Source organism: Biomphalaria glabrata, chromosome 12 (genome assembly GCF_947242115.1).
Source record: "Biomphalaria glabrata chromosome 12, xgBioGlab47.1, whole genome shotgun sequence".
In the NCBI taxonomy this organism is placed as follows: Eukaryota; Metazoa; Mollusca; class Gastropoda; family Planorbidae; genus Biomphalaria; species Biomphalaria glabrata.
Genome location: NC_074722.1, coordinates 15,153,753 through 15,175,187, shown reverse-complemented (window position 1 = coordinate 15,175,187; position 21,435 = coordinate 15,153,753). Strand labels below are relative to the sequence as shown.

At 34.8% G+C, this 21,435-nt stretch overlaps 1 protein-coding gene across 1 annotated transcript in view; it reads right to left on the bottom strand.

The window, feature by feature from the left end:
• Nucleotides 1-2,869: 2,869 nt before the first annotated feature.
• The window catches only part of LOC106060126 (collagen alpha-5(VI) chain-like), a 31,171-nt gene continuing 12,605 nt past the window's right edge, over nucleotides 2,870-21,435 (bottom strand). The window contains exons 5-10 of the mRNA XM_056007277.1: nucleotides 19,033-19,226; nucleotides 18,337-18,387; nucleotides 16,529-16,662; nucleotides 14,764-14,889; nucleotides 7,967-8,107; nucleotides 2,870-3,191 (exon numbers count right to left, since the gene is read on the bottom strand). Coding sequence (XP_055863252.1) covers nucleotides 3,057-3,191; nucleotides 7,967-8,107; nucleotides 14,764-14,889; nucleotides 16,529-16,662; nucleotides 18,337-18,387; nucleotides 19,033-19,226 — 781 coding nt within the window. The 3' untranslated portion in view covers nucleotides 2,870-3,056. The remainder of the gene's footprint in view (nucleotides 3,192-7,966; nucleotides 8,108-14,763; nucleotides 14,890-16,528; nucleotides 16,663-18,336; nucleotides 18,388-19,032; nucleotides 19,227-21,435) is intronic.

Below are 21,435 nucleotides of genomic sequence, written 5' to 3'. Positions count from 1 at the left end.
TCGCATTCAAGACGGTTCACGAGAGAAGGTTCACGACAGGGCTCAGAACACGGTCAACTACAGCACAGCTCAACAGTGTGGTTCTGTACGGAGCATTACGACGGTTCAGTGCGGAGTACTGTCAAGTACAGTTGAGACGACTGGCGTCTTGATCTTGGTCTGCGATCGAGTCCGACACAACGAGCCTAGTGTGTGAAGTCAGTCCTGAACTGTTGAACCCAGTGCAAGCCCGGAACGAGACGGAGAGGCCAGTGCAAGAGTTGATACGGCGGTACGGTGTTATCGGAGAGATATTTGTACAGTCCTGTGTTACGTGTTGCCAATTGTACAGTATTGGCTGTTATTTATTCAACTATTAAACTGTTACGTTACTTTGGAGCTCTGAGTTGTCAAGTTCTTTAAGTTGGTGGTGTATGGTGCAATTTGCAGAGAGCCTGGAAAGTGAGATTCGTAACAATATGTTAAAGTATAATACTATATTTGCGAAGAAAAGTTCTATCATCTTAGAGTTCAATTAGAGTTTTAGACCTAGGAATAGAGAGATGTGTAACATTTTGGTCTTGTCTAATGAAAGAATGTAAGGAACAAATATATTTAAAATGCTTTTGAATGTGAAGGTTACTTTTATTAAATAATGAAAGCAATATACTATTTCTTGTATTTTCATGTGTCAAAGTAAAAAACTATCTGTGCAAAGTGTAGTTTTAAAAAAAAAATTTAGATCTAGATCCTTTCGATCTAAACATGGTAAACATGGCCTAGATCCATGAAATAGTATTACTTTCATAGAGTTGGGCAACTTTTTTCATCGTCTTAATTTTGTTTTAGGACTACTATACATACGTCAAGGTTCCAGTTAGTACTCAAGGAACATGTATGCCAAGTTTTATCAACATTGGTGAAACGGTTTTGATTTCTATGCGGGGACATACATACATACATACATACATACATACATACATACATACATACATACATACATACATACATACATACGCCTTACTTTCTACTATAGTATATATATCACCCGTCGTCCAGCGCAGGGTTTGGACTAGGAATTAAATTATCTTTAACTTTGAAGGAACATTTTACATTTTGCAAAAAAAAAAAAAAAAAAAAAACTTTTACAACTCCAAAATAGCCTTTAAAATATTATTACTTTGGACATTCAAAATAAAAACATGTCTTGAATATACCTTGCAAATACGCGGTTTCGATAGGGATCTGACGGCTGCCGCATCTGTTTTTTTTTTTAAAACAATTAAATAAATGTCATAAAAAAGTGTCATACAAAATTTCATTAAAAATGTCATAAAAATGTAATTAACAAGGTTACAAAGACAGTTTGTGTGAAACACAAACTCAAAATCGGCCCCCGAACTGGCCCACCCAGGCAGGCATCAATATGTTCAGAAAGTACATCCGAATGAAATAATTTCAAAGGCAAATGACGGATAAGAATGGAGAAAGAAGGTTGACAGATCTTGTGTAGTGCCCCAACAGTCCAGCAGATCAAAGGATAGGTGAAAGTGAATGTAAAGTTAGATGTAAACCTGGCCTAACTGATGTCGTATAATTGATCTAATTGTTTTGTAAAGGCTCAATCTCTTATTCGAATTCTCAAGAAAAAAAACATTTCCGTAAAAAGGAAAGAAAAAACCTGAAACAAGCGTATAAAACTACACATTTACAGTAATTTATTTGAGGAGTCTTTTACCCAAGATCTGTGTATTTTTTTTTAGGCCTAGCTTATTCCAAGTACCCGGAATTTTCCGATACATTATTTTACACACAAAATAATTGTAGAAAAAAAAATTGTAGTGATTTTAAAACCTTTAATGATTTTTTTTTTAAAGTGTTACTCTAATCAATTGTGAATATTCGTAAGTTATGAATGTCACTGTCTATTTTAATTTCTTAATGTTTTCTTGAGTTAAGGGGTCCTGTTTTTTCCTGATGTTTATACCTGATTTCTTTTATCAGCCGTTGTGAGACATTGGTCCAAAATAATACTAAGCTTATAAATATAAAAAAATGCATATGAACATATGAATGAACTTGTTCTAGATGAAGTCCATTAATTATAGTTGCTTTAAAAATTTGATCTTACACATGCCATGGACCTTGTTAAAATAATCATAGACTTATAAAATCTAGTTATAATCTGTAATCTTTATATTTATAAATATTCAAGTTGAGTTCAAATTGTAACTATTGGGCAGACAGCTGATCTAAAAAACAAAATGTAACAGTTGATGTATATCGCCTAGAAAAGAATTACCAGCTCATCGATCACACGGGGAAAACTCTAGTTGAACCGTAATAATTTTTAAAATTAAAAACAAGGAAATTTGGCTAAAGACTATATCTAGGTCTAGAGCCAACATGACGTAGTCAGCCGTATTACCGTAATTATATTTTATGTCTATATTATGTATACTATGTATATAATAAAAAATAATGATTATATATTTACGTAAATCTTATATACATTACAATATCTAGAGTCTAGATCTTGAAGTACATCAAGACTAGATCTTAAGATTTCTAAATCAGAACATTGGGTCTAGTGTTAGATCTAGTTATCCATATAATGAACATTCCAATAAACAATCGCTCAAGAATCCCTTCCTCGCAGGGCGAATCAGAAAATGCGCAATTTTTAGCAGATGACATTGTTAAGGGTTCGATACCCGAATGGAATCAACATTTTAGATATTTTAAAAATTAATTGATTATATTTAAAGTTTAATACTAGAGGTTTCTAAAAAAGGGTTTTGTTTCTTCTTTCCAACCAAAGTGCTTGAGTCGCAAATCTAAATGATATTTCTAAAAGCAAAAGTCTAATAAGAAGACCAAAAGACAGCTCTGAGAATGATATTAATTATAGATTTTATTGTTGTTGTTTTTCACTTCCAGATCAAGACATTTATTTCCCCAAAGTCTAAACATAATTTCAAAAACATATAAAATAAAAAAAAAACAAATTGCCAAATGCATTCACAATGAAATAATACACAACAATCTCAATGCAGTAATGAGGTCCCTCCTGACTTCTACTTAGACGTAGCGGGCTGACACGGGTTACACAGATAGTGGATGAGTTCTTCAGCCTGTGCCAATGACTGGCCTTTAAGTGTGGTAGCTCCTTCAATCTTAACACCAGAGTCTGTTGGGTCCGCAATGAACACCTAGTTAAAAAAAAAAGTTTTTATTCAGTGCTAACTCGTAAACATTCTTATTAGCCTGGAAACAAGACATAAAGTACTTTAAAAACACACAAAGCTTATTAGCCTGGAAACAAGACATAAAGTACTTTAAAAACACACAAAAGCTTATTAGCCTGGAAACAAGACATAAAGTACTTTAAAAACACACAAAAGCTTATTAGCCTGGAAACAAGACATAAAGTACTTTAAAAACACACAAAGCTTATTAGCCTGGAAACAAGACATAAAGTACTTTAAAAACACACAAAAGCTTATTAGCCTGGAAACAAGACATAAAGTACTTTAAAAACACACAAAAGCTTATTAGCCTGGAAACAAGACATAAAGTACTTTAAAAACACACAAAAGCTTATTAGCCTGGAAACAAGACATAAAGTACTTTAAAAACACACAAAGCTTATTAGCCTGGAAACAAGACATAAAGTACTTTAAAAACACACAAAAGCTTATTAGCCTGGAAACAAGACATAAAGTACTTTAAAAACACACAAAAGCTTATTAGCCTGGAAACAAGACATAAAGTACTTTAAAAACACACAAAAGCTTATTAGCCTGGAAACAAGACATAAAGTACTTTAAAAACACACAAAGCTTATTAGCCTGGAAACAAGACATAAAGTACTTTAAAAACACACAAAAGCTTATTAGCCTGGAAACAAGACATAAAGTACTTTAAAAACACACAAAAGCTTATTAGCCTGGAAACAAGACATAAAGTACTTGAAAAACACACAAAGCTTATTAGCCTGGAAACAAGACATAAAGTACTTGAAAAACACACAAAGTTTCTGCGATATATACTTGTATCAATTAGATGGATCAGGCATGTGATTAAATGTGTCATTGCTGTAGATTTCTAGATTAACTGATTAAATCTGTACGATTAAAAATATTTTTATCAATTCTTTAAAGCGCTATTTCATACTTGTAGCTTTCTCAATACGCTAAGATCCAATCAAATAACTTTGAGACTAGATTTGTTAACAAACTATTATCTCTGAATAAAAATTGGACCAGCCCCTCTTACTCAAAAGGTTAGGGTGTGGATGGGTTGAAGCAATCACACCCCCCCCCCCCTGACCCAGCCAACCAAATCAGCTTACATTACTAAAAGGAAGGGGAGACATAATTTAAACATTGGTTTAAATTTTATAATTTGTATAGATTTTTAAACGTAAGAAATAAACGTGTCTACACATTGTTTGATTTCTCTTCTCAAATTCGCCCGCTTTCCCCCCTTCTCTCTGCGGGAGCGGGTGGGGGCTTGGCTGAGTGGGAAGCGATCGCATCTACCGCCCACCCCCATCCCCCCTTCGGATCCGACAGCGTCCTATGATCAATATAGCCATGTCTCTTTGTTATAACTCAAGGTCTCAATTTCTTCATTCATTACAAGAAAATAAACATATTGAACTTTTACTGTAACACACTGTGATGGTTTCTTTTGTTTCCTAAATATTTAAAGCTATTTTTATTATTTTATTTTATTACTTTTATTTTTCTTTGTTTAGATTTCATCTCGTTTTCTTTTAAATATGTTATCAAGATTACATTAACATTTTATGCACAATTCAGAAGACACTAAATCTATGTGATGAAGACTTCCAAGGACGCAGTCGTCCTAATAAAAATAATAACAAGATTACAAAGAGAGTTTGTGTTATCACACAAACTCATAGGCGCCCCCTTCGCATCACTGTCGGATCTGCCTATTCGCAAGGAATATTCAAGACGTGATTTTATTTTGATTGTCAAAAGTAATATTGTTTCAAAGATTTATTTGCCGTTAAAAAAAATGCCTTACATGTTTCCGATGTTCTTTCAAAATTAAAGATAATTAATTCCTTGTCCAAACCTCCCGCTGGACGACGGGGAATGGCAGCGAGCTGGGTGTGAACCCGGGACAGTTGAGATTATCAGTCCATAAAGCTAACCGCACGACCAGGCATTGCTGTTAACTTAAAAACAAACTGGTAACAAACTAATAGCCTATTATTGATAAAGAGATATATTACACATTACTGCATGGCATCTATCGAATATGTACAATATTATAGATCTAGATAATCTTTCAGCATTGATTTGTAATTGAAAAAAAAAGAAGAAGAAAAGAATAGATATCTTGCTTGTAGGCCTTCAGCACAGTTAACAACAGAGCTATTGGCATTTTCATTTAAATGGAACTAGAATGAGGATGTAGATCTACCTAAACTAAACTTCTAATTAAGCACTTTTAAGATCAATATAAAAAGTAAAAAGCCTATATAATCCGTCAATAGACTGAATGCAACATTAAATTTAAAAATAGTAAATAAGTTTTAGTATATTAGGCTATAGCAATATTGATCTAGACGTTTGGAAATCAAATCAATACTTTAAGTCTAGAAATTGAAATTCTGTATCTTGATCTAGTCAATATCATTTTAAACTAGACATAGAACGATTTTAATTAGAATATAAATATAGATCTAGTTTAAAAAATCTAGATATACTGTAAAAAATCTAGATCTAGTTTTAAAAATCTAGTTAAGATCTAAATTTAGCTATTAAGTTTTTTTAAAATACGAGTCAGATAACGAGTTTTTTTATAAACATTCTTTAAATGAATGGCTAAAACAAAATCGGTACAGAAGAGATAGATTTTTTACACTAGATTTAGATTTATATTCTAATTAACATCATTGTAGATTCTAGATCTAGAATTTCTTGGTCGAGTTTAGAATGTTTATTGTTTTACATGTTTCGGGTGTTCTTTCAGAGTTGAAGTCCAAACCTCCCGCGGGACGACGGGGGATGGGAGCGGGCAGGGTTTGAACCTGGGACCATCGATAAATCCAAACGACAGTCCAGCGCGCAAACCGCACGACCAGGCAGCCATGATTTAGACTAGAATAAGATCTATAACTTCAATTTCTATACTTATATATAGGTTAGATCATAAGAGTGCTAAATCAGAAGTTTAGTTTAGGTAGATCTACATCCTTATGCTAGCTCCACTTAAATTAAAATGTCTATAGCTCTGTTGGTAACTGTGCTGGGACATCGAGCAGACGTTGCCGAAGTAAAGGTCAATACCTGTTGTTGTTTTTTTTTTCAGTTATCTAAAATCTCTCGTCTGACATATTGTTCATATCCGGTAGTTGTCATGCCGTAATGTGTAATAATAGGCTATTTGTTTGTTATTAAGTTAGCTGGTCGTGCGGTTAACGCGCTGGACGGATGATCTCATACACTGCTCGCTGTTATCACCCGTCGTCAAGCTGGAAGTTTGGATATGGAAGTAAATTCTCTTTATCTTTGAAGGAATATCCGAAACATGGAAAACAGGGATCCGACTCCGACGGGGGCCGCCTCTAAAAAAGTAACAAGTTCATTAAGTTTTTAAATATTTGAATAATTTGACTAATTAGCTTCTTTAGTCAGGGTAAGAGTTAGGTATATATATATATATTCGACTTCTATTCATACTAAATGTATTACTTCTCTTTAAAAACAAAAATAAATATGTTACTTGAATTTTTAGAAATTGTATTGCAGAAAATAGTTGACTTAGTATGCAAGTTTTTAAATATGTTTATTTAAGAAAAATAAAACACACTTTTATAGAAATAGTATACAAATTTGTATTGCCTACTCTGTCTTTTGTTGTTTGTTTTTTTGCTATTAACTCTTTCCATAATGATGTTTCAACGTTGTAATGGAATTCTTCAATTTGGTCATTACTATTTCACGCCACTAATAGGATTAAGCTTCTATAGTTTTGTTATTGTTGTTTTGATCAGAAAGTGTTTTATTTGGTCTAGAATTCAAGGGGAATGCATGCTCTTTTTATGTTACACAAAGTCAAGTTTATAAAACCATTGGATTTAATGAGGTCAAATCAACGATAATATCGTCAATTAGGAGAGAAAGAGTTAATAGTAAATCAATATAAAATGATGTACATTTATGAAAAAAAAAAACCGTCTTAGATAGCTAATTTAAAAAAAAAAACAAGTTCTCTTTCAGAGGATAACAAAAATAGTTGCCCTTGCACCAAAGGTTTAGAGGGTGAAAATGTGAAATCGGGTTTAATCATCTTTTCTAGTTTATGAGATCTAAGTGGGAGGAAGGAACTAAATGCAGCTTTTCTCCTTTCAGAGTCCGCTCAAATAAAATCCATAGGGCACTACAAAAAATAAAAGGGCTCTTCGAACAGACTAGAAGTCCGAAAAACAAAAAAAAAAGTGACTTTTTTATTCTAGACTCATTCGTGACAATGTCTTCTGTATGATGTTTAAACCAAACCTGCTACTCGGTATTCCTGAAGATCTCTGAATTTTTCCTTAACAAAAGAAAGCGGCGCAGGGAAGAAGAAAGGGAAGTCCTATAAAATATGTTAAGAAACTGTTCTACACGTATATCTGTGTGAGAGGTGAACTACTGTAATAATTTACTTGCTGACCAATAGGATACTTTTAGTTTTACAGTCTTTGATTTCTTCAATTCAATTGTCAGTTTGGTTTAACGGTTCAGTCTTAGTTTTTAAAAATCTTTTTGATTTTACATGGATGTTTCCTTATTTCTGTCCACATTTGAGGTCTGGTGACCCTATTAAACATACTGTCTTAATGGCCCTATTAAAAATACTGTCTTAATGACCCTATTAAACATACTGTCTTAATGACCCTATTAAACATACTGTCTTAATGATCCAACCAACCAGATCTTAATCTACTTTTTAAATGGTAACTGACCGTGATGCCCTGGTCCAGCAAATTTTTCACTTGTTTTGACACCAACTCTGCAGACTTGACACCGCTTACTACCAAGACAGCAACTTTTTTAGCGTTAGGTCTGGCTCCTCGCTCGGAGGTATACCCAGAATCAGCAAGTTGCTAGACATATGAAAAAAGGGAGACAAACAGTGAAAGTGAAATAAAATAACCGTCATCAATGTTTTTTTTTTATTATTTCCCTTCTGAATCCCATCAAAATCATACGCATTTCATTGGACTATTGAGCAGAGCACAAGAAACAAATTGAAGCACTAGATTTATATTTTGTTGAAAATTGTTTTAATAATAAACTAATGAATGAAGGGAGACGAAGAGTGAAATAACTTTAAGTCATAGTATTTTTTTTTATTATCTCCCTTCTACTATCCCAATAATGTCTAAATGTATTTCTTAGGATCATGGTGTAAAGCTTAAAAATAGAGATGGGAATTGAACAAATGTTTGAAAGTTTGTGTTTAATTCCGTTCAGTCTCATATAAGTTCGGGTTCGGGTTCAGATTTGGTTTTTGTCAGATATAAGTTCGGGTTCAGGTTTGGTTCGGTCAGATCTAAAGATCGGGTTAGGGTTCGGTTCGATGTTATGCAATTAGGTTATAGCAAAAGCAATGTGCATGCAACTATGCTCAATTTCATTTATTTAATAACACTGTGATGCCAAACCTTACACAGACAAACGATCATTTTTTTTCACAACAGAATAAGACAAAAAAGCACTTTTATTAGAAACTCGTCGATATAGTACTTAGACTGATTCATGAGATGTAGGAAGGCAGAAGAATGTTCCGAGCATTAAATGTAATTGTCAAATCATGTCATGACTACATTTTTTTTCTTAGTAGTATATTGCAAAATCTTGATTCAGTTTGGTTAAGGTAAGGATTGTTCTTTTGGTTCGGTTCGTACAGATCAGTTTTAAAGTTCGGGTTCGGTTCGGTTCGGTCGTAAGTGAGTTTTTACTTTGGCTCGTTTGCAACTTAAAACACAATATAATGGTGAGAATTATTTTAAGTTATAGTTTCAAAAAATGATTTTTAAATATTATTTTCCTTCATTTTCTAATGTGATATTTTACGTTTTGTTACATTTCTCCTACTATCCAGGCTCTCTTCAAACTGCACCACACGACACAAAAGAACCTTACAACTCAGAGCTTCAAAGTATCAGTCAGTTTAATTTCAAATACATCGCAATTGGCAACAACATTAACACTGTCTTTACAAAAACCTAGTCTTGCTGGGCCTGACTTCACACACCGTGCTGGTTCTCGCCTCGTACTGGTCACATTGCGAGGTAACGTGAAGTGTCTAGACTCAAACACACTCGCTCTTATATAGGGAACGTTGCTTGACCACTCCGGTTGATTACAATCGCCGTGACTTGCGTGCGTAATATTTACAGTACAGGTCTTGGCCGAACTGGCATGTACCGTCACTGGTCACGGTTGACCGCTCGTCTAGCGTTGGACTGGGGCGATTTGTGTAGGCTAAAAACGCACACAGCCTACGACCATCTGTGTCACCACCAGGTTTATAACAGTATATACACTTTGCTCTAGCAACGGCCTATAATTCTAAGACTTCGAAGACCCCAAAAGATCAAGTGGCTTACTGTACTCCCATTTTAGTTGAATTTTGGGAAAGGGGGGGGGGGCAAATTAATACTCTGACATGAATATTACAATATGCAACACATTGGAAACAAATTTCAGATGTTTTTTTTTTCTTCTATGTATGGTACTCTAATGCAGGGTAATGTAATGCAGGGTAATCTAATGCAGGGTACTCTAATGCAGGGTAATCTAATGCAGGGTACTCTAATGCAGGGTAATCTAATGCAGGCTAATCTAATGCATGGTAATCTATGCATGGTAATCTAATGCATGGTAATCTAATTCATGGTAATCTAATGCATGATAATCTAATGAATGGTTTTTCTTATACAGGGTTATCTAATGCAGGGTAATCAAATGCAGGCTAATCTAATGCATGATAGTCTAATGCATTGTAATCAAAAGCGTTGCTTTCGGATTCAAAGATTTACGAGTTCTGTAGTGTTTCACGTGAAAAAACAGACCCAACCGTGACCTACATACTTTATTACCTCCGATGCATACATACCGTTGCCCAACTATTCCACATCTAGGTAAACATTTTTATTTGGTGCCACCTACTTATTTTACTAAGCTTTCAATAAGTTCTCATATCTACTTGTTGGGGTCTTTATGAGGGAGTCTTACGTTTTGGCCCTTTGGTTTCACTCTGAATGTAATGAGCAATGACATGGATTACATCGAAAAGAGTTATTAACATTCCAAAAACATGTAATTATTTCTTTCGTTAATTATTAAGGGCAGCAAACTTTCAGTGTGTACATCATTACAATGCTAAAAGTTTTAGTAATAGAAAAGAACATTTTAATTTAAAAACTATGGTTAAAAAAAAAAGCAAAATAAAAAAAAAATCGTTTAAAAAAAATCAAAGCTTATCTAAGGGAATAACTCCGGACTTATAACGATATTTCTCTATATATTTCCCTTATTCGATAAATTAAAGTTTCAACTTGATACGGAAATGGGTGTGAAACAAATATTGTAAATACTAAATGATTAATTTCCCTTGTTGATATTAAACAAAATAATTAATTGGCAATGTTGGACTAATGCGTTTCGTTTCTTTGGTTAAAAAGTAGAATCACAAATTGGGCCGGAAGTGCCTTTTTTCCTTATATATCTTTGCATTTTTTAGTTCTCTTTTTAAATTAAACTGACATTATTCTGCTATAATTTTAAGTGTGTATGATAGAGAAAAAAAATTCTGAACAAAAATACGGGTAGTTGGGATCAAACCCGATAGAGGCTATAAAAAGAAAAGACTTGAAACTAGCGCCAGAAACTACGCGTTTACAGTACTTTATTTGATGAGTCTTTTACCCAAGATCTGTGTATTTATTTTAGGACTAGCTTACTTCAAGTACCCGACATTTTCCGATACACAATTTCACACCAAAAAAATAATTGTAAAAATAAAAATTGTGATTTTAGAACGTTTAATGATTTTTTAAAAGGTGTTTTTAAAAAGGTGTTACTGTAATCAAATGTGAATATTCGTTTCTTAAGAATCTCACTGTCTATTTTGTGTCTGTTTTAATTTCTTAATGTTTTCTTGAGTTAAGGAGTCATGTTTTCTCCTGATGTTTATACCTGATTTCTCTTATCAGTCGTTGTGAGGCATTGGTCCAAAATAATACTAAGCTTATAAATATAAAAAAAATCGCATGTGAATATATGAATGAACTTGTTTTAGATGAAGTCCATTAACCCTCAAGATGCGTGTGGTACTTTAGCCTCTAAACATGAACATTGTAATTTCATTTTGTATGTCTTCATCGTAAAACAGCCCAGCACTTTAAGGGTTAATCATAGTTGCTTTGTAAAATTGATTTCACACATGCCACAGGCCTTGTCATAATAGTCATAGATCTATCAAATCTAGTTATAATCTGTATCTATATAATCATAAATATTCACGTTGAATTCCAATTGTAACTATAGAATCAGTATAGATCTACTTCTAGAATATGTATCTTTGACTGTCTTAGACAGTCTTGATTTTAGACTAGATTTAAGTCTAGTACACTATATAAACCTATATATACGCTGCCTTTGTGGTTAATTGAGGATTTTGGCCAGGCTCAGATGCTATTCGTTATCGTCTTTGGCGTAATGCTGGGTCAAATGAGGTAGCGATTGGAAGAAGGCATCGACATCACGTTTCGATCGGACTGCAATCTTCAAAAGAAAAGGTTATAGCAGAGCTTCTCTATGCCGATGATTATGCTTGCCCTGTTTGTGGGAAAATGTGTAAGTTCTAGATAGAACTAACAGAGCTTGCCAATTGATTAGGTCCATCATTAAATTTCACTATAAAATTTTCATTCTAAATTGAAAAAAACAACAAAAAAAAAAAAACAAGGTTACAAAGACAGTTTGTGTGGAAACACAAAATCAAAATCGGCCCCCGAAGTGGTCCACCCAGGCAGGCTTCAATATTTTCAGAAAGAACATTCGAATGAAATTATATCAAAGACAAATGGAGAAAGAAGGTGGACAGATCTTGTGTAGTGCCCCAACGGTCTAGCAGATCAAAGGATAGGTGCAAATGAATGCAAAGTTAAATGTGAACCTGGCCTAACTAGTTCCCTTTTCAGACCTTGTGGTCTATAGGGCAGATGATTTAAAGTTCATCTGTTTTTGTGGCCTACGGTTAACGAGGGTGTCATGTAGCCAGCACAACGACTGTCACAGCTTTCCTATTCTATTTATACTTAAAACTCGATAGAATCTACCTTAGGTCTCGATACGTCTAGGTGTCCCTGGTTCAGCTGTAGTTAACGAAATAAAACAATTAACCACTAGGTCAAACACATAAACTTTAATCAGCTTTACTGCATATCACACACGCTGGTCTCTCTGTCTCACAAAACAACACACTTCCGGTCATTCGCGCAGATTGTAAAAATAGATTATACATACATACACACATTTGTCCGTGACAACGACCAACCGCCTTTACTTTTCCCCAACTAATGTCAGGTACCCATTAGAACTGGGTGGACTCAGAGGCGCCCAAAGATTCCGAAGTTGAAAATTCCAGTCTTCAGCAGGATTCGAACCCGGGACCCCCCGGTTCAGAAGTTAAGCACTTTACCGCTCATCTACCTCGCCTCCCCTGGCCTAACTGAAGTGATATAATTGATGTAATTATTTTGAAAAGGCTAAATCTTACAATTGAATTTTCAAAACCTGCACAGAAGGGAATTTGTTAAAGAAAATGCAGTTTACATACAAGATTACTATTCGTTTTCAATTAGGTCTAATTTATAATGCATACTAAATATCTTTTTCTCTTTAAAAAACTGCTTGCATAAGTGATTTTAAAAATTAGATTTTTCGCTTTCAGAAAAAAAAAGTAGCCGTTGCATCAGAAATTTGAATGGTCTAAAATATTGTAATGTCAGATTTTCACTATCTTTTATAGTTTACAAGATCTAAACGGGACGGACGGACAGACATTTCACACTAAACTAATAGCATCTTTTCCCCTTTCGGAGGCCGAATTAGACGAGTCAGATATGCAGAAGGGATCACGTGATAATTGAATGTTTTCCCCTATTGAGTCATAATTTCCGAGAAAAAGTTAGAAAGAGTTTGACTCCAGATGTGAACACTATATAAAGAACATTGAGAAAGCTGAACACAATATCTACATGTGCAGCTTTCTACATTGCCGTGAACAAAATTTTGACTTGAAACATAGTCCTGGGAGAGTTTTAAGGACCAAATGTAAGGGAAGCTCAAAATTGGAATCAGTGAAATCTGCCATGCGAAGCGTCTCCAGAGAATGCTGACTATGTCATTCAAAACTGCATTCTTTACCAAGAGGCCCGCACAAAACACTGGCCCCCAAAACACCACAATAGAAAGAAAATTATATGGAGAGCTCCCTAGTCATCTGAACACTCAAATAGTTCAACTCACGTATTGGTCTACTCATCTGAACACTCCAACAGTTCATCTCATGTTTTTAGTCTAGTCTTCTGAACACTCCAACAGTTCATCTCACTTATTGGTCTAGTCATCTCAACACTCCAACAGTTCATCTCATGTATTGGTCTAGTCATCTGAACACTCCAACATAATAATGAAAAAGAGGAGGAAGAAGAAGGGAGGGCAGGGACTCCACAAGAGAGAAGCCCCCCACCCAAAAAAAAAAGATATTTGAAAAAAAATTAATATTTCAATTTTTTTTTCGAATTTTCACCCACAATACTTTTAAGTTGGCAACACAGCTGTGGTCAAGATGTGTCCCCTTTTAGCATCTCCGGATTTACGGCAGTGCTTCAACCCAAAGCCTTATCTTCCACAAATTCAAAAATATACATATTTTGAAATTAAACATGCGCATTAAATATTTTTTAAAGATAGAAAATGAGATTAAAATTACCAGTACTATTATTTTGACTTTTAAAATATTGTATACTTTTAGATATAAGTCGATTTTTATTAAAAGCTTTCGAAAAAGTATTGAACCTCCTCAAAAATAAATAAAAATAAAATAAATTATATCTTTTATATAGCGCTACTTTCATGCTTATACCATTCTTAGAGCGCTATGGTGCTGATTGATTGATTAATCTCATTAATCGACCGGTGGCGGAGGGGGTATCTTGGAGAAGGTTTTTCCGTGCTGCCTTTAGGCGCTCAGCAAACACAACACTGCTCGAGTCGAGTGTCGAACATCGAGCCCCTTTAAAGGTAGCCAAGACAAGCCAAGTTTAAGCGTACTTAGCCTTTCGACCACGCATCCCACCATAATACTAAAAATACAACCCCGGGGTCTCCACTTACTTCAGTCCGGCTCTGGATATAAGAGAACCTTTGTTAGGATTGCAAACATCCTCGATCTTGTTGCAAGTAACAAAGTCTTAGCATAATTCGTTAGCAGTAATTATCATAATGGCATATATTTTGCTAAGAAGGTCTTAATTAAAGGGATCATTGTTGTTTTGTTAATTGCTTTTGAAACACGTGAAAGAGATAAAACCTGATGTCAAGTACGTGAGCGTAAGAACCAAATCCAAGTCTCATATTGAAAATATCATGGATGAAGATGAAGAAAGTTTAGCGAGCTTGGGAATTGGAGGTATTAGATGAAGTATAATAAATATAATTAAACAATTATTAATTCAACTCTAACCTTTGAGAGAGAAATCAGTTTACTGGTTTCATAAGATTTAAGGCGATTTCTAATTTCTTTGGCTGTACTGTAGCGATCCAGGTTGAACCCTTCGTCGTCCGGACAGGAACCGGATATGACGCCATACTGAGGAGAAAATAGTCAAAAATTCACTCTTTTATTTGTCACAAATATTCGTTATTTGGGAATACGACACATTTACAGCTCGTCACCCCTATTGGAGTATAGGCGCCAAAAATAAATCTCTATAGTCCCCTGTCCTGGACCATTCTTTCCATCTCGTTCCAGGTGTAACCAGACTTTAATATGCCTGCCTCTAGCTCGCGTCGCTCAGTGCTTCAGGACACCCTCTCTTTTTCTTGCCTTGTGGGCTCCACTTCAATGCCTGCCTTGTGATCCAGTCCAGCTTCATCTTCTATTTCTGATTTTTTTCTTTTACAGGAGTTTGGTTGGTTCTTTGCAAGAGGTCACTGTTGCTGATGGTGTCTGGCCAACGAATGTGAAAGATTCTTCGCAGGCAACTGTTAATGGAAGTAAAACAACACATAGACTCGAGTTTTCAGCTGTGACTTTCTTCCCCTTCAACGTCATTGTTATACGTCTTTCCTATTAATGAAACATTTCTTTCGTAAAAATAATTCTGAAATAATATTCAACTTTGGCCCGTGTATAACATATTGTAAAGAAATATGACTTTGTCAACTGACATTTTATAGATAAACCCATGTGTTTAAATTGCTTATGAAAATGCCTAAGACATTAAAAGAAAGAAAACAAATTGTATATATTGATTAAAAAAACAACAACAAAAAGCTGTAATCGATGTCCGAAAATGTGGACCAATAACCATTTTAAAGTAAACTAAGTTTCTATTCAAGATAGATATTCAGAAAGAACCCTAATAACACGGAACTGGAGCCTTAGTGTTGTAGATATTTCTGCTCAGACAGTAAATGAGATTCGATTTCTTAGAAGATTTAATCTAAGACAGAATGACAAGAAAATATACATAATATTAAAAAAAAAGCTTATATTAAGCGCAATTGAAAAAAAATAGTTTAAATTTATAATAGATCTTGCTATTAATAATAAATCTAACTAACAAGAATAAATCTGTGCAATTAGAATTTGTGTTACCAATTGTTTTTTTAGCGAAAATTTTATGCTTTTATATCTCTCAATACACTATGAACCTATCACCTTGTCAAGATAATGGGGTGTTATGGAAAACAAAGAATGGGGTATCTGGATGATGTTACATGGTCACTTTTTAAATATAAAAATAATAGTTGAACGACCTAAATTTGAACTCTAGGACTCAAGCCCCCTCAAGCCAAAATACTAACCACTGTGCCAGCGAAGTGCTTATGAAAAAGGAAAGCTATATGGTTATCTATTATTGGCTTCAAACTTAAAAGCCGCGACCTATTTTTCTCTACAACGTATAAAGGGGACTAATTCAACTTATACAACCATATCAATCATGTAAAATTTATTTCCTTTATTCCATACCAAACACAATAATTCATTCCCAATAGTTAAATTAGTTAATTTGTTTTATTGAATCTTGTTATATTATGTAAAATAAATAATTTCCGCTTGATTAGATATTGCGTGTGGGAGAAATAACGTGTATATACTTTTTACCCAGACAGGCAAAATAATAGACATAGTAAATTCATATAAGCTTTGTAAAATGTTCTTGTCTTAAGACATTAAGCTCGATATAAAAAAGCAGTACTTGTCCTTGGTCATTTGAACTCACCCTGAACCCTGTTTTTATATCTTCTGAAACAATGGTCCGTAAAATAAAGTCTGTGGTCCAGATTGTCTTCTCGGTGCCCAAGTCAGCAGGACTGAACAAAAAGTAAATATCTGTCGGATTCTTTTCTCCACATGCTGACAGACAAAAAAATCACTTTTAATCGTCTTAATATCTCAAAGAAACTTTGACTATTGTAAATGTTAACTAAAAATGAGTAGAGTTTAAGGTAGAGATAGTTGTAAAGTAATTCTCTAAATTTCTAATTTCTTTTTGTAATTCGTAATACGATTTTTTTGTGATAGACATAAAGGCAGATTCATTGCACAGAATACCGAAAGGTCCATAAGCGAAGTATTACCATATTGTATTTTCTAGGCTATCTTAAGCACTATAGAATTAGATTTGAAAGCGCTTCAAAATTAGCCTGTGTCACAAAGTATTTTTATGATTTAGTTGGCAACAGTCTTATCTTTCAACATGGCGACCTTAACATTATTTACTCCAGTGATTCTCAAACTTTACACTTCGTGGAGCCTTTACAAGCCATACGACATAATTGGACAGCCGTCGCAGTCTGAACTGTCTGCCCCAGTCGCATAGTTGTAAAGTCGCTGGCTAAATCAAACACCCCACAACCGTGAGCTTTGTTGCTCTGCGCTTTCCTCAATGCTGTTATATACGAAGCCTTAAGAGATTTTTTTTTATTCACACTTGTCGCATCGCTAATAATATTCTACTAATTTGCATACAGTTGATGTTCGTGTTTGAAAAAATCAATTGTTTGTCTTTTAGTCCTTTATGATTTGTTACAATATGACACATAGAATAGTTCGTAATCTATTTATCTATCTATCTGGTCTACCTATCAATCAATCAATCAATCAATCAATCAATCAATCAATCAATCAATCAATCAATCTATCTATCTATCTATCTATCTATCTATATATCTATCTGGTCTACCTATCTATCTATCTATCAATCAATCTATCTATCTATCTATCTATCTATCTATCTATCTATCTATCTATCTATCTATCTATCTATCTATCTATCTATCTATCTATCTATCTATCTATCTATCTATCTATCTATCTATCTGGTCTACTTATCTATCTTATCTATTTATCTATCTAATCTATCTATCTATCTATCTATCTATCTATCTATCTATCTATCTATCTATCTATCTAATCTATTAATCTATCTAATCTATCTAATCTATCTATCTATTTATCTTATCTATTTATCTATCTAATCTATCTATCTATCTATCTATCTATCTATCTATCTATCTATCTATCTATCTATCTATCTATCTATTTATCTATCTATCTATCTATCTATCTATCTATCTATCTATCTATCTACCTATCTGGTCTACATATCTATCTAATCTATTTATCTATCTAATCTATCTATCTATCTATCTATCTATCTATCTATCTATCTATCTATCTATCTATCTATCTATCTATCTATCTATCTATCTATCTATCTATTTATCTATCCATCCATCCTTCCATCCATCCATCCATTCATCCATCTATTTATCTATCTATCTATCTATCTCTCTTTCTCTATCTCTCTCTATACATATATATGTTTTAACTGTAGTGAGTGTTGATGTGATTTTTTTTTTCAAATTATCCGATCGGATAAACTGACTTTTAGCGAAAAAGTAATTTTAAATGTATGCAATTATGATCTTTCTGCGGCCCCCTACGGTCGTATGGCGGACCCGTGGAGGTCTGCGGACCACAGTTTGAGAAAGACTGGTTTATTCTTTTCTTATCAATAGCTCGTACTTGGCTCATCGCCTTGTTCGTTGGGAGAAATAGTCGTGGTGGATTCTTTTTCTGAAAAGAAAAAAGAAAATATTGTCACTAAAACATATATTTTTTTCAGAAAGAAAACCTCTTCAAAATATATCTATTGTTTCTATACTCTCCTTCTTATTTTACATGTTGTGTCACTAAGACTCAGAAGAGGATGTATAAAGGAGACTAATTCAGCTCATACCACCACAACTTCTTTCCCTTGTTTAAGATACCAAACAAAATAATTAATTATCAATAATTAATTAAGTACTTGTTTTTTTTTATTGATACTTTTGTTGTCAGGTAAAAGAAATAATTGTGCAAAATTTCACCTTGCTCCGAGATAGGGTGATAATAGAGAAATAACATGTACACTCTTTTCACCCGACAGACACAATGATTTAATATAAGCTTTGTAAAAAAAAAAAAAAGAATTGTTTATAAGCTATAATTTTCTTAATGTATATATTTTTTGTATAAATAGCTATGTGATTATATGCTACATACTGACACAGATCAACATTATAGGTAACTTACTGACAGAGTCATGATTGTAGTCTACTTACTGACACATGTCAAGATTAGTGCCTATTTAATGACACGCCATGCTTATAGGCAATTTACTGACACAAGTCATGATTATAGGCTACTTACTGACACAAGTCATGATTATAGGCTACTTACTGATACAGGTCATGTTTGCTAGACTTTTGATGATACTGTTCAGCTGGTCATAGTTGTCAACTTTTGCGACTCTGGACATGTCCCCCGCAATGTTGAGTAGCTCCCTGTCGCCAATCTCATTCCCAACTCCCACGGCGAACATAACGATACCACTGTCTCTTGCAGCCTCGGCCTCCGCTGCTGTTATTTTAGAACTACCAATCAAAATATGGAAATGAAAAAAAAAAAAGCAAAACACTTAGTATTACTAGATAAATTACTAAGATCTACCTTTTCAGAAAATACTTAGATCTACCTTTTCTTAGATAGAACAAAGTTGTATTTGTGAAAGGTCGTCATAAAAAAAATGCTCTGTAAACTAAAACAAGCAAAATAAATAAACACAAGATTACAAAGAGAGTTTGTGTTATCACACAATCTCAGAGGCGGCCTCCGTCGGTTCCTGTCGGAAAATGATACTAAATCATAAATACTGTGACGAACCGTTTTAGCTCACTCAAGATATCACTCAGGTCTAAGCATTTAATTAATTTATTTACTCGCTATTAATCATCAATTGCACTAATTTAGCGTTCAAGCGCTAAAAACACAACCACCACCCCTTCAATCCAACCCCACCCCCTATGGCAGCGATGTCACATTTGACTATCCCCACCTTGACACGTGTCACACTAGAGTCTTGACAAGAGTACACTCCCTCCATCTATCGTGGCAAACATCCGTTGACCCCCCCCCTTCCTGGAGCGGCCGGTCACTTCAAAGTGCCCATTCAACCCAACGCCTCGGGCAACGCTGTTCGTCTAGCACTAGCCATTATCAAGGTATAATCTCCTTTGATCCAGCCGAGCTCTGATACCCCCCCCTTCCTCCTTTCTATCCTCTGACCACCTGGCGAACTACCTGGACTTTCAACTCGCGCCTTCGCGCGGTGTCTATCTCCCGGAAACGTCGTCACGGTCAAGCGAGGATCTCTTTGTCAAGACCACCTTTGCACTTATCACCAGTCACTCACCCCCCCCCCTTTCTATCCACGTGTATATGGACAGCTTCATCGTCCGATCTCATTCACGCTGGAGAGCCCACAGGGAGCACATCTATCTCTTGCTTGAGCTCTAGACTATTTTCATTCCCTTATTTCACTTTGGATTGGTGGTATGTAGCTTAGTAAAGTGCTTTTACTTAGTAATGTATATATATATATATTTGTGAATTTATTACTACATTATTTGTGTATATATTTGTGCATTCTTATCATGGATAATGTAAGTAGATTACTGTATACTTATATTTTGTTATCATGACTTTGTGGCTAAATGTTCAAGCCATCTGGACTAGATTCTATTAACAATTCTTACCAGATGTATTTAGCTCTTTAACTATTATTAATTTAACTCGGCACGAGCCCTCAATATATTATCATTAATTAATTCCTTGGCAGGGAATTATCAAGACACTTATGTAAACATGTCTTATTACTGAGTATGTATCTACTTGTGCTCTATGTTTACTTATGTGGGAACATGGGCAAGTATCAGACGTTGATCTCTCCTTCCCCTTTCATCTCATTTATCTTAGTGATGTATGTACTTGCTATTCACCGTGATTGGTGAGCGTCACTTATATTACATATCACATATCACTTACTACTGTTTGTTATTTCCCGTTATAGGAGTCCCCATTATTATTGTTATCCCCCTTGATGGGACACTATATTCATTTGTTAGTTCCCTTTGATATTTATGAAACTAGATTATAGTTTCTTCACATCAGTCTGAAGATGTCCTCCACGGAAAGGCATCTACCTCCCAGTGTTATCATTATGGCTAAACCAACGCATACATCATATCGTTGCAGCTTTTATCTATAGGCTACATCCGCCTGAAATCTTAGCAACCTAAAGCTGATAGCAGATTTGCTGGCACCAGATCTGTAGACATCAGACCTACTCATCCTTCAAGAGTCCAAGTAACAACGCTAGCCACAGACTCGTCACTGGCTTAACTGATTGTTAGACGCAGCTTAGCTCTGCAACCATACAAGTTGGACTGCACACGGAGCCTGGATCCACTACGCCAGCCCACCAGCAGACAGCATCAGTATCAGCCACACCCGTCTCACCAGTGCAGCACCGGACCAAAAAGCTAATGACAGTCAGACCACTTGGTTCTAATATCTGATGATGATACTCCTATATATGTAAATACGCTAGATTCCATACTAGCAACCATGGGCGTAGCCAGGATTTTTTTTCGGGGGGGGGGGGTTTGGGGGGTGAATTTTTTTCTCCCCCCCCCCCCGACCCCCCCCCCCCCCCAGGAAAAAATATATGTATTTATGTGTGTGTGTGTGTGTACATAATCTTTATTACATTCTGACCCTTCATTCTTTCGGAAGACGTTTATT